The sequence below is a fragment of the Anser brachyrhynchus genome (assembly GCF_964034855.1).
Source record: "Anser brachyrhynchus genome assembly, chromosome: 4".
Lineage (NCBI taxonomy): Eukaryota > Metazoa > Chordata > Aves > Anseriformes > Anatidae > Anser > Anser brachyrhynchus.
In genome coordinates this window covers 61,614,271-61,628,221 of record NC_137698.1, presented here as the reverse complement: position 1 = coordinate 61,628,221, position 13,951 = coordinate 61,614,271, and the positions used below count along the sequence as shown (strand labels likewise).

At 36.2% G+C, this 13,951-nt stretch overlaps 2 protein-coding genes across 13 annotated transcripts in view; one reads left to right on the top strand and one right to left on the bottom strand.

Moving 5' to 3' along the window:
* The window catches only part of KCNIP4 (potassium voltage-gated channel interacting protein 4), a 436,947-nt gene that overhangs the window by 12,561 nt on the left and 410,435 nt on the right, over positions 1 to 13,951 (bottom strand). For all 12 annotated transcript variants that reach the window (XM_080590891.1, XM_080590887.1, XM_080590892.1 and 9 more), the window contains 2 exons: positions 8,529 to 8,598; positions 2,497 to 2,567 (listed from right to left, as the gene is read on the bottom strand). In XM_080590891.1, the coding sequence (XP_080447017.1) occupies positions 2,497 to 2,567; positions 8,529 to 8,598 (141 nt within the window). The remainder of the gene's footprint in view (positions 1 to 2,496; positions 2,568 to 8,528; positions 8,599 to 13,951) is intronic.
* PACRGL (parkin coregulated like) overlaps positions 1 to 13,951 on the top strand; it is a 61,623-nt gene that overhangs the window by 25,870 nt on the left and 21,802 nt on the right. The gene's annotated exons all lie outside the window — the stretch shown is intronic.

Sequence of the window (13,951 nt, the reverse complement as noted above, 5' to 3'; positions counted from 1 at the left end):
CACCTTTGGATACACAGGGCCTAAAACCAGATGACCTGAAATCTTCAAAACACTTACTCAGTTACCTACAGATTCTTGTTTTTTTTAAGCAAAATGTGAATCACATTTGTGTTTCTGTAGAGCTTTGTGTTTTTGTAGAGCTTAGTGATATGGTTTAGTGAAGGACTTGTTAATGCTAGGTCAGAGGTTGGACTAGGTGATCTTGGAGGTCTCTTCCAACCTAGATGATTCTGTGATTCTGTTCTTATGCTGTACAAAATGTTTCATCTGACTCTTACTAGAGAGTATACAGATTTAGGGATGTGCAAAATTTCACATATGTAGCAATCTCACTAAGCAATCTCATCTAATGAAGGTATGGGTTTTACAAGTACAACAAGTACTAAAAGTCTAAAAGTCTAAAAGTGCTAAAGTCTAATACTTCATTGTTGATGGTTGAAAATTTGAGGGAAAAAAAGAACAAATTTTGTCCTCCTTTTTTGCAATTCCAGCTACCACAGCTTCATTAGAAAAAGGAGATTGCAACAGACAACAATAACAACAACAAACTCTTACCCCTACAAGTTATATTTCTAGTTCTGCCAGTTCATTTCAAAATTTCCTGTTCTTTTCACACAGAAGAGAGCCAAAGAGCATTTTTCTTCTTAGATCATTATATTAAATTGTATTTACTCCTACACTGTGATGAATGATTATTTATAAATCACACCCCCTTTTTCCCACCTTTATGCTGTGTTGTTTTTTTTTTCTTCCTAATAAGAATTAGAAAGCTAGAGTGTGGATTGGTTTAGACAAGATATGGCAGTTGCATCTGAGATAAAAAATGATCAGGAAAAAAAATTACTACTTCCATGATTCAGAGCTACTTTTACACAATTAGAAAAAATCTAAACATTTTTAACCTTAGCAGGATGCTTTTAGAGTGGTTATTGTATAGTTTATAAATATGAAGCTGCTGCATGGTACGAGGACACAGAAATAGAGAGTCTTTTGACAGCACTGGAGTTGTGCTGGATTTACAGCTAGTGCAAATGAAATCAAAGTCTGGGTCACTCTGAGTCGATAGTGGACAAAAGCAAGTTGGAAAATGTCTGTTCTCTCAATGATAAAAAAAAATGCTTTATTTTCCTATTTTCATTTGTTCCAAAGCCTCTTTCGAACATAGACCTGCACTTTGAGATATTCACATCCCTCAAAAAAGGCTTTACATCTATTGCATTTCATAAGTCTTTCTTTTTGAGATACAAATGTGAACAAATTGTTCAGGAAAGCTACAAAAACTTATTTTGTTCTCATTATTCCTAATGATAACAGCAGAAATACTTCTCAAATATTGATGCTAAAAATGTTTTCTAGTATTGTCTCTGCTGTTGCTGATATGACCAGAAGGATTCCTTGTAGAATTAGCCTACATACAGAAGACGTGAATAAAAGCTCCATTTTTTGCTTCCACCAGGCCCATTGTTTTCAGCTGCCTGGAAAGAGGCAGATGGGGTTCATGTTTTTTAAATAAATGCAAGTAATCTCCCACAAAATGCTCTGGTTATATTCCCAGGTGAGGTTTAGGTTTATGATCACAGTGCATCTGCTTGGCAATACTTCTCCTTCCATATTACATCAATAATAAAAGAATGAAAATACTTTTAAAAGATATTCCCTCAGATCTCACAACATCATTCAGTCAAGTAAATCATAAAAACACGTATAGGGCATTTAAACAAATTTACAGTGGATATATTTAATCCTAAACCAATCTCAAGTTGTAAGGATACCATCTGTCAATTGAAAAACAAAACAAAGCACAATATGACAAAGTAAATATTGTTTTGCAGAAGAACTGGGAGATCTCTTAATTCTATACGTTAAAGTAATGGCTCCTTTGCAGTATACCCTGTTTTCATCTAACTATTGCAGGGAGTTGCCTTTTTTGTCATCATTTTTGTATTGATGATGTCAGCCTTTGCAGGTAATGACGTCAGCCTCAGCAGGGAAAGGCAGAAGTTTGAAGATTTGGCATGTAAATGGAGGAAGAATGAATTTTAAACTCTTGTGCTTTTAAATATATTTGCTATAGAGGTGTTTTTTTGTTTGTTTGTTTTGTTTCGTTTTGTTTGGTAGAACCTTCTTCTGGAAAACAATAGAGGCTATTAGCAACCCTATTTTGGCTGAGCTGTAATGTTATTTGGATCAGAGTTCTCATCTTGAAGACAGGCAGGAGGATAAGGATTCTGTTACATAACTTGTGAATAAATTGGGTTACCTTTTAAGTTAGCAGATTTATAAAAAAGTTAATGTAGCAGCACAGTATGAGTTAAAATTCTGGGATACACAATTGTAAAATAATGACTTTTGTTAACACGTTGGAAAAACTTGAAACTTTAGCCACATAAACTAAATTTTATGTGATCCATATAATAAAACTGACCAAATTTCACTTCATTACAAAGAATGTCAAAACATTGAAGAAAACATAAAGGAAGTAACAGCATCACTTACCTCAAAACTTACAGATCCATTGTGATCAGTGTCAAATGCGTTAAACAGAAAATGTGCATAAGTTGTGGAATCTACAATTTAAAACAGTAAGAATATTTCACAGTAAGCATGTCTTATTTCATAGTAAGCACATCTTATTTAATTTAATTTCATTTCATGAAATATTTTTATAGGAAGATATATTTTGATAACAACTAAGGCTAAATTTTCCAGTCAGCTTAAACTTATTTTTTTTGGTGGGGCAGGAGGGATAAATTACAAGTGCAAGTATATGGGTAACTAAACTGGAAAAGAAATTGTGAAAATCTGGACTAGAGTATTTTTATTCATTTTCATTACCACTGCTGCATGCGAACTACTAATCACTGATGTCTGAACAAATAGCGGAGAAGTCATGTTAATGTACTCTGAAGCAGTCTGTGTCAATGGGAACGCTACTTTACCAGTTAAATGACTGTGATAGTGGATCTCTCTTGTGTTACATAAGAAAAATGTGTTCATTTGTCACTTTAAATGAGGAAAGCGGGCACTACCATCTGTGCATCTGGCGTATCACTTTTACTCTGGAGACAGGCGTGTTGCCCCAGCTGAAGATGAGCTGGTCAGAAAATTGCTGCTGCTTTCGGGGCTCAATGCACCGCACAACAAAGTGGCACAGGGACAGGCACCAGTGCCAAAACTTATGCTATATCACTTCAGCAGTATATATCACCAGCCTGGCTGCTGTATAGCTGTTGACAGCCATAGGTGAGATAAAATCCTATCCAGAGAAGCAGATTCTTAAAACTGTGTTGCTGCTTGATTCCCATGAGCATCTTATGAGAGCTAGGTGATTAAAAACCTTGAAAAAAAGTGGCTGTAAGTAACTGAAGTGGTCACAAAGTCTCTGAAAGATGACTTTAGGAAAGTGATGCCTTCACTAATTGTTTACTTTTCACGCCTATTCAACAGCGTATCATCTCAGTTTTCTTTTGATATTCATTGTTTTGCTCTTTCCATTTTATATATTTACATCAATTTTAGGTTAATTAACATTAACCTCACAAACTTTTAGTAAAGTGAGAAGTGTCATGGCCCCGTTTTATAGGTGAAAAACTGGGATAAAGAACAATTTGTCCACAGCCATGACTGCAAATCCTTGGAGGCGCACACAGCCCAAGTGCTGCCCTAAATATTAAGGTGATCCTTCCCAAGGCTGTAGAACCATCTCAGGCCAGAACAGTTACAAGGGAAGTTGTTTCTGCTCCACTGTATTTTTAGCCATTATATGCAGAAAATGCTTTTCATAATAGCAAACCATCATGTCCTGAACAGTAGTAATTTGTAGATTTTTTTTCCTGTTCCTTCTCCTGCCTTAGAAGAAAACTGCCCTTATTGTGGGAAAACCTCATCAGTGCTGAGATGCCTATTTCTGATTTCTTGGCACTAAACCTTTTTTTACCTTTTGTATCAAACCTGAAAAACTGCATTCATCACAGCTCAAACTTTTTTTTTTTTTTTTTTTAATTAAAAGGAGTGATGATTTTGGGTCACCTGAAATACCACCTTGACCCCAAGAAACCAAATATACCAAACCTCAAAACTTTGCACTTCACAGGTTCATACCTGGCGTTGGTAAATGAAGTCTCTGGTCTTATTTCAATATGTTTATTTCATGTGATGTAAGGTAATTGTTACAAGAACAAACTCTGCAGCCATCAAGCCCTGTGTCTGTTAACACATTTTAAGAGAATTTTCCCCCAATACTGAGACATTCATTCACTCATCCATGTAGCCAGAGATTAGTGTAATTGCTTAAGTATAATCTAGTAGACAAATCCCCTTTAACTTTAAAAGGCAAATTTTATTTTAACTGAAAAAGGTAAACTTGTTGACTTCAGTTTACATTTTCTATCCTCTACTGAGACATCTATTGTACAACAACAGTATGCAAGCCATCTTCTAAGAAAAAGCACATTATAGAGGCATAATGACTGTAAATTGAATTTTAAGTACCTTCCCATTCTCTTGGTACTTACTTCTTAAAAAAACAAAACAAAACAACAACAACAACAACAAAAATTGAAACATCCCTAATCATTTTCTGTAGATTTACATTAAATATCACAACATTAACACAAAGTATTTTACTCTTTTTTGTCCATACATGATACAATTTAATACTCTTTTTGTATGATAGTATATGGATAGTAATAATAATAAACTCATTTTGCAGAATTTTTATGTCTACTAACCTCATCTGAAAAAGTCTAAAAAATTCAGAGGTCTCTTTCAGGGTTGTTTGTGCAGGCAATTCTGGTCTGAAATTTTGCGTTCAAAACCACTGCAGAGTGAGGTAGACTGATGTTTACGTGACAGCTACTTCTTAATGTGATGCCCTTGCCATCCCCTAAATCTTGAACATTAACCACGTTAGCCAAAAGCTTTACTTCTTAAATATGTCTTCTTTCCAGAGATCTGGTATCATAACTAGTTGGTTAAGTTGATGTTTTGACAGGTTGAAGCAGGAACAGATATTAAATCAGAATCCCTTTGAAATACATTGTTAAAACATTTTAAATATCAGACCAAAAAAAAAAAAGGAAGAAAAGGGTAGTCATTATATATTCAAGAGTAAGCCTTATCAAACTGTGAACATAACCTATTCTCTTCATAACTGAGGGAGGAAGAGCTCAATAATTGCTCCTTATGTGGATTCTTACCTGTGATCTGCATGGCTGAAGAAGAAATCCCAAGTTTTATATCAGGCAACTTGTTGCATGAGTGCAGGGGAGCTACTGGGACCTATTCATTCACTGGTGTAACTGTGGTTTTCCCAGTTCCTAAAAAGTTGCTGGAGTGCCTTTCTGGCACATAAAGTTTTTCACAAAGCTAATTCTGCCTTTTTGAAATACATTGATTTTACCACAATTCAGTGACAGCTCCCTTGATATTCTTGTGGATTCCTTGTCCTTAGTCCTGGATAGTCCTGGACATCACTTGATGAAGTGACTTGCTGGATGACATTGGTAAATGACTTTTTGATGATTGCTTGGTCACCCTAAAGCTTAAAAAGTTACTCAACATTATTCTGTTTGCTCAAATTATATGAAGTTATAATGATACACTGTGTTGTATCTGGTTTTGTATTATATGGACATTTGGGGCACAGGTCTACATGTATGACATTTTAACTTGAGGACATGTTAATATGTTGTCTTTGTTGTGTTTTCAAACTTTTCTTTTTAATATTCACACATACCTAAAAGCAATATATTAACTGCAACTGAAAGTCAAAGCCCTTGGTTGTACACAGCATGTTGGCAATACCTGCACAGATGCAACTATTCAGACTAGCTGCCTAACTAAAAACTCAAATACAGAGATCTCACCCTGTACTTAACATGCAAATACAGACAATTAACGATGCTTAGCTAATCTGAGGAACCAAGAATAAACTTTGGTCCCCAGACCTCTCAAAAAAATGGCAAAGGTCAGCACAGGCCCACAGAAACTTTAGGATTACTGATGTGTGCTGTTACTCTTGTGAGGAGAATCAGCTCTTCTGCTGTTTCCTCTGAACATTTTTCCTGACATTTAGAGGAAAACTACACAACGCTTTCACATTTGTTTGTGCTGTCTTTATGCACTGTTTGGCTGTAGGCCTTTGTGTGGAGACTGTGGAGCTCGTGGGTGGAGTTAGCTTCTAATGGTCACTTCTCAGGGGGCCTCACTGAGATCCCTGAAATGGCTTTACTGAAGAAGCTAAAATGCAGTTAGTAGTACACAACATCTCCTGCTGATGAATTAATTATCAGGTTTGATACTCTCCTAGCATGCTTAAACACATGGGGCTTCTTTTCAATAAGCTTCTCAAAAAAGAATTCCTACTTCGTTAAAGCCCAAGTTGCTGCAAAGGTGACAGGAAATACTACAGTATTAACACCTCTGAAGTAAACAGGAGTTTCGATTTTCATTTCAGGGGGAAGAAGGTCACTGCATGGGCTCCAAACTGAAAGACAGCTAAGGGTTTATAGTAGTCCATGGGATCCTGATTTTCTAAAGAACTCTTTTTTTTACTGTATTTTACCAAAGTTAAATGAAGAGAGAAGAGAAAGCAAATTTTTCCAAAAATTTTAGCTCGCATGTCAGCCCTGAAGACAACATAGCAGCTGCTGCTAACAAGCCACAGGTTTTGTACAGAGCTTGCTGCAGAGTGGAGGCCTGTCAGGCTCACATTGCATGGACTCTTCATGACTTGCCTGCAGCTTTTTCTCCAGTTTAGCTGTGACAGCCATTTCTCTTCTTGGCCAGGTTTCTAAGGCTGTTTGGTTTTACTTTTGAGGTGCAACTCTAGTTTTATGTAGGTAGCAGCAACAAGCAGTTATCCTAGGCAGTGGATGCAGGCATGGGTGGGATGAGCGGGGACGGGGCACAGGTTGGCACTGTCCCGACAGCTGGATGAGGAAATGCAGACATGGAACTGGACAAAGTGGTTTTAGGAGTAGCAAAGAGAAGAAAGAAATAGTATCTAACACATGTATAAGGTGCCATATATAATACATCTGGGTGTAATGTACAGCTGCAAACCAACTGAGAAAGAGAAAGCACAAAAATGTGGTAGCAAATACATAGAAATAATCCCAAGAAAATCCTAGAGCAAGGAAGAAGAAAGCACTGACTTGAACATTGTATTCCTGCTGGAGATGGACTCCAGATGCTGACAACCCTCTTTCCCCAAATACTGCCACTGCCCTAAAGGCCCAGAATAGCAGTGGACAGGTGAGTACAGGACCAGGAAGAGGGATAGAAACTAAGAATTGTGTATAGAACAATTTTAATTGCATTGTTATTTCTATTCTGTAACAATTAGGTCTGGATTAGTAAAGACTAGGCTTTTGAGGTTTCAGTTATTCTAACAGTAAATTTTAACTCTACTTGCATAAAAGGCATGCTTTCTCTTTGCCTGTAAATGGTTTTCAGTGTAACAATAGGAAATACATATTTCTTTATTATTATCATTTTAAAAGTAGTAAAGGAGTAGTAAATCACATGCAGAGAAGTTATTTTCACCAGGCAGGGTAGCTAAAAATTATAATATCTGAAACTCTGATTGTTAGCCTGGTTTAAAAGAAATAATAGTAGGCAGGCGAACTCATCTAGCCTTTTTTTCTTCCCTATTGATTGTGTCTAGTTGCTGAGGATTTCGGTGATGGTAATCCACACTGAATACTGCTCTTTACCTTGCAGGTTTTTATTTAAAATAAAACTAATTGGGAAAGGGGAGAGTTTTTGTTCCTACCAATTAAGTTTTTTGTTTGGTTGGGAATTTTTGTTGTTTTTTACACACAAGTGAAAAGAAAGAGCTATCAACGGTAACAGGGAAAAATGTAAATCTCAAGAGTTGTGGGAGAAGATGAAGAGCCAGGGCTGAAGAGCTGTAGAGAATATGCAGGGGGAGGACTGAATGCTAAAAGTAAGCAAAAGAAAAGAGGAAAACTATTCAAACTAAAAGAAAATCTGAGGTTTGAGACAAAATATAATATATATATGTGTGTGTATTACCTTTATTGTACCAAAAGACAAGAAAAAGAAGTCATTGAAGGCCCTGGAAATTACTTCACTGAAATTAAGAGTAGAAAAAAAGAGCTTGTTTATGTAGAGAAAGCCCATAGAAATCAAGGGAGTTCTCCCATTGCTATTAGATTTTAATTTGACATACACCTCTAGTGCCTCCTACAGTTTTCATTCCTACTGTGAAAGGTTTTGTAGAATAACAGATAATGGGGAAGACTGCATAGAAAGTTTGAAAGGAAATAACCTACTCAGAGAAACTTTGTTCTCAAAGATACACAAATACAGGTGGGTAACTTCACAACAGGATACTGACCTCTTGTAAATATCATTGCATTTCATTCGGAAACATATACTTTTAAATGTGTCCAGCCATCAACAATCTTGTTAATTTGAACAGGATCTTTTGTCAGATTCAGGAGTGAACAAATATAACTCTCTGTACATTGTCATACCAATTACATTTGCCAAGTACTCACCTCCCTGTGGAAAGAACTGAGAGTAAATCTCTTTGAACGTTTCTTCATTGACAACACCACTGGGACATTCCTGGAAAAAGTTAAACACAAGAAATAAATAGTGTTGAATCTGGTTCAGGCAAATCCTGTGTGCAGGAGACCATAGAGAACACGTACATGATCGTGAGAGTTTAACATGCTGCAAGAGCCTGATTTTGCACTTTAAACCAAATATTAGAGCATTAAATATGCATCACTTTGAAGTGTCTTGTTAAAGAGAAGGGACAAAAAAAATGGACAAAAGTTACTTCTGTGCCATTTCTTCTCAATTTCAGTACTGAGAACTGAGTGACGGGTGTGAGCAGCAACCTCTGTGCTGCAGTGCATGGTGCTGTCGGTGTCTCCACAGGCCACGGGCGATGGCTCCTGCAGCTGCAAGTAGCACTTATGTAGCGTGGAAAACAAGCAGGACTGCAAACTACATTTGCAGTTAGACCCGTCACAGAAGGTCTTAATAAAGCCTTGCAAATCCTTCTGCCTTTTTACATCTTGTTCATAAACTGAAATATATAAGCAAGAATGAGCAGAATGTGTCATAGTAGGGCAATTTCAGAGAAAATGAAACAGAAGAGAAGAAAAGAGAAGATTAGAACACTGTACTTTACAAAAATGGCATATGTAAAGAGGTAGGAAAAACGGAATACAGTTTCAGTTACTAAGTCATGCAGTAAAAATCAAAGGCAAGACTGCTGTATCTAGTCCTAAATTTGCAAGGTTGAGCAGATAGATGACTTTAGGCAATGCACTTAATTTCTTTTTGCTTTAATTCCTTCCTTAATACAGTGGGTGAAAAAAAGCCTGGCAAACTCTATAAGGCAAAAGTATTTCTAGAAACATAAAAAAGAAAGTAAGAAAAGTGAAATAGTGAAGGTTCATAGTTCAGTTTCTTTGTCCATTGCTATGCTATTCAGACTGATGGCTCCAATTTATGTGCTCCTAGTCTGGAGCACTGGGGAAAGAAAATAGCTTCATGTGAAGATAAAGAACGGTGTAACATCATTTGCCAATATAATAACAGCTTTCCCTGTGACGGCAAATGATATTTCTATTAGATCAAGTAAGGAACACTGAGATATTCATAGCTTTGACAGCTTATGTGAAGAAACAAATAGCATAATCTTGCTAATTGAGAGATGATGCACTGCCTGAAAAACATGTCAGATCTGTAGATCTAGGATTATTTTGATTTATGTCACTTACTCTCAGCAAAAATCAGATCTTCACCATAACTAAGAATGTGCAAACACATGGTAAGAAACAATTATCTTTGATCAGAACAGGCAAACAGACAGCAGTCATGGAGACAGAAGTACAAAACTATTTATTCCTGGTCACAGAGGCTGTCACTGATGGAGGCAGAATCAGAGCACAGGTAAGACTAGCTCTATACTGTCTGCTGGGCCACACTGCCTTTCAAATCAAGGCCTTTTGGGGAAGGGGGACAGCAAAATGAATCTAAGATATCCACCCTTTGTCAGGTAACGAGCAATCCATTAATTGAGGTGGCATTCCCTGTCTATTAGATATTTGGGTGTGAGGGTTTTCTAAAGTGTCTCTGCTTTCCCATCTTCCAAAACGCCCTGTATTCAGGTGCTCTAGAATCTCTATGGTCCCTCAAGGATTAACATGCTGCTTGTCTTCTGATGTGAAGCCTTTTAGAGTTGTATAAATGAAAGCAAAAGACAGGTATATTTACTTTAAAACATCAGTGAAGCATTGAGATACTCATTGATGTAACAATATATTTATTCGATGTAGAAAATGTAACAAAGGCATTTCACAAGTTCCTCTTCTAAGCATACGTTGATATTTATTTTACATCATTACCAGACTTGCTCAAGCAAGAGTAACACAACCTTCTCTCTGAGACAAACGGGAATGTGAAAGGACAATGCAATATTTTAAAATTTAGGAAAAGAAGTCATAGCTTCTTTCTGTTCTGCATGTATTTTCTTTTCAGACAAAAAGCTAGGAACATTTTGAATGAACTGAAAAAGGAAAACCCTGAACATTTGAATTTGTACAACTCAGATTCTGCAATATATATATATAATTATTTTTTTTCTGAGAAACTTAATGAATGACAAAACATGTATTTATGTTTATCTCAGTCCATGAATTATTAACATGTAAAGCTATTTTTCTACCTTTTCCTTGGATGAGAAAGGAAATACTCATATTCAAACTATGCTTATCTTGCAAACAGCGCTCTCCTCTTTTTTACAGTAAGTTGTATAGCCACAGGAAATACCAACACTGCCAACAGTGCCAGTCCTTAGTCTAAAGCTGCAAAGTGACTCTCATTTCCTGATTGCATTTCAATGTTGCCGTGCTAGAGGAGAATTAGAGGTATTGTGGAAAAATTTGTCTGATTTATTCTTGGCTAGTTTAAAATAAGTTAGCAGACTGTTTTTATAGAAGTAAACAACTTACAGACCTTACTTAAAGGCAGTGCTTCTTTCTGTCACTTAACTGCAGTTTCACCACACTGTTTGAAAGGAACACTGCTTGAAAAGGCAACATACTTTCACAGAATTGTATATTAGTAGAGGCAGTAGAGTAGATAAATACAACCTCTTGAATTTATCTAGGCTGACCCTCTGTATTTACCTCCTGTCTTTACCACAGCATTGGCAGTAACAGCTTAATTTTTCAATCTCTGGAGATTTGTTGTAATGGTATCTTAAGGACATTCATTAAAAATCTGCAATGTTGGCCAATTACTCTTATCAGAAATACCTAGTTCAAACTTTTCTTTCTTTGTGTTGAGTCTTTCCTTTGAGATTCTACAACACTGTGAACAGATCTCTTCTCAAGTAATTTTAATCTAAATATATATGTAGCCAACATCATTTACGTCCAAGAATATTCTTTTCCTGACTCATAAATCTGGCTTTATCGTATTTATCAGGACAGAGTATTTCTCTAGTTCTCTGTATTTCTCTTGTTCTGTGGAAGATATTTAATATTGTAGTTGTTAAATATGTGCCATGGCTTTACGTCGAGTTATTGCTGACTTCTTCCATCATACCAACTGTAATTAAAAAATGTTTCTAAGCTTTCATTTATAAAAGAAAGGAAAATAATTCAAAAATAGTTTGAAAGAAAAATGTGAGACATTTAAACCATTTCCTATACTCTTCTTTTCCTCCAGATGTATATAATTTATTCTGTTACAGAAAAATAACTGTTTGACAGTCTTTTAAAATTGCATTACAGATGCATTATATATTCCTTCTGGAGAAGAAAAAAAAAAAAAAAAAAAGGAGCATAAGTTCATCTTGAACTGTTTTTTCCTGAGTCCAGTCCTCTCTCCTTTAAAGAGAGAATAAGATAAACTGACAGAAAGAAGAGACAGAGAATAATAAATATGATTCTGCCTTTTGATGATTTCTCTCGCTTGCAATTTTACTGCTGGGAAATTACACCTCCAGTACATGGTCTTGTGAACTACTCCAAAACCTGTAAATTATTTACAGGCTTCATGCTGTCTAAGCTGTCTTTTAAAAAAAAGCATTTATAAGAATACTGCAACGGGTGGACTCATTTTTACCACCTAATCAACACCCTTTTTAGACAAGAGGCAAACCCAAAAAGACAAAAAAGGAGAAACAGAGAAGTGTAGCAACAAGAATGAAGGAAAAAAAAAAACAACAAAACAAAAGAAAAAAACACACAAGGCTCAGAGTTTTGTCTGCAAAATAAACAATGTATGATGGATGAAGCTGTATTAGGAGCTTTGGCAATTTTACATATATTTTATGTATAGGTTATTGCATGTCAACTTCTGCATCCCATGCTTTATCTGCTGTCAGTGTTTGTTCTGCCTCATTTCAGATAAACATTCACATCTATTGATTTAATTATCTCTGACTAACAATATTTTCTCTTTTTTGCATGTATATCTATTCTGACTGAAAATTTAAATTTACCATGAGTACATAATATAATGGAAAATCATATAATTCTGAAATAACATGCATATGCTTTAAAGCTAATTTTAGCAAAATCCCCACAACCCAAACCCACAGTGGCTTTTCATAGTTCAGGCCAGTTCTGAATTTTGCATTCAAGTATAGTAGGACATTGATCAAATCATCATGAAAATTTAAAAAATGGCCTTCATTCAATAACATAATGTAGGTCAAATTAATAATGAAATCCAGGCAAATATTCACCTCATGAAGTTCAACCTGAATCTCAGTGCTTTACATCTGGGAAGAAATACTCCTTTGTGCTGGTGCAAGCTGTGAAGTGACTGGCTGAATGTCAACCCTGCCAAAAAGGATGTGGGGTGACAGTGGATGTCAAGTTGAGTGTGACAGTGGATGTCAAGTTGAGTATGAGCCAAGGAAAATATTCTTACTGCAAATAAGACAAACCAACCAATGAGCCATAGCCAGCAGGCTGAGGGTGCTAGGGTCTCTGCTTGGCACAGTAAGGAGCACAGGCTCGGGTCCCTCCCAGGGATGTGGAAAAACTGAAGAGGGTTTAGCAGAAGGTCACAAAGGCTATCAGGATGGAGGGCACGTGGCCAATAAGAAGAAGTTGAGAGAGCTGGGCTTGCTTAGTCTAGGTCAACACTAAGGGATGAGCTATGAGCTAGTAGCAGCTTACCTGAAAGGCAGTAACAGATAAACAGCCAAACAGCTGGTAGGAGCAGACAATTTAACAGTGGCCACAGTCTGAGTTTTATGAGTTTTGTTGTCCTAACTGGACGTTAGGACAAACTTTTTCACGCTTCTTGTACACTGAAGTGTGGTGATGTTTGAGGTAGCCCCTAATTTCAGTGAGAATTTGTGCTGTTGAACAGCCTTGGCAGAGTTTTTGTGTGCACTCTCTGCTTCCAAAGCTGCATCCCTGAAGTTCATTTAAATTTGCTGTATTTTTCTGTTTGTTTTGATTGAAGCATAGGCATAGGCCTTCTTATGTCTTTCATATTTGCAGAAAATTGAGCCATATGATAATTGTACAATTCACATGAGTTGCAATACTAAATTAATTTCTCCCACTTAGACATACAATTTTGCTTTTGGATTAAACACCTGGTTTTATTCAGGAAAAAAAAAAAATGTATCTATTTGGTGTTTATCCAATGCCCATTGTTGTATACTTGACTTCCCATGGGAAGACATCAACAGCTATGTGGTAAAATTACTCAGTAAAATTATCAGCAAATCATTAGTCAGTGTCATATCTAATAGAAAAATTTTTCTTAGTGTTACTATGCTCATATGTTATATCAGCAAATTTATACCTGAAATTTACAGTGTTTTTTCTAGGCTTATGAAAAGTTTAACCACAAAAGAACTCAAATGATCTGCAGATTCATTGACTAGAGAATTTAGTACTATATAAATTATCTGGAACAAGCCCACTGACAC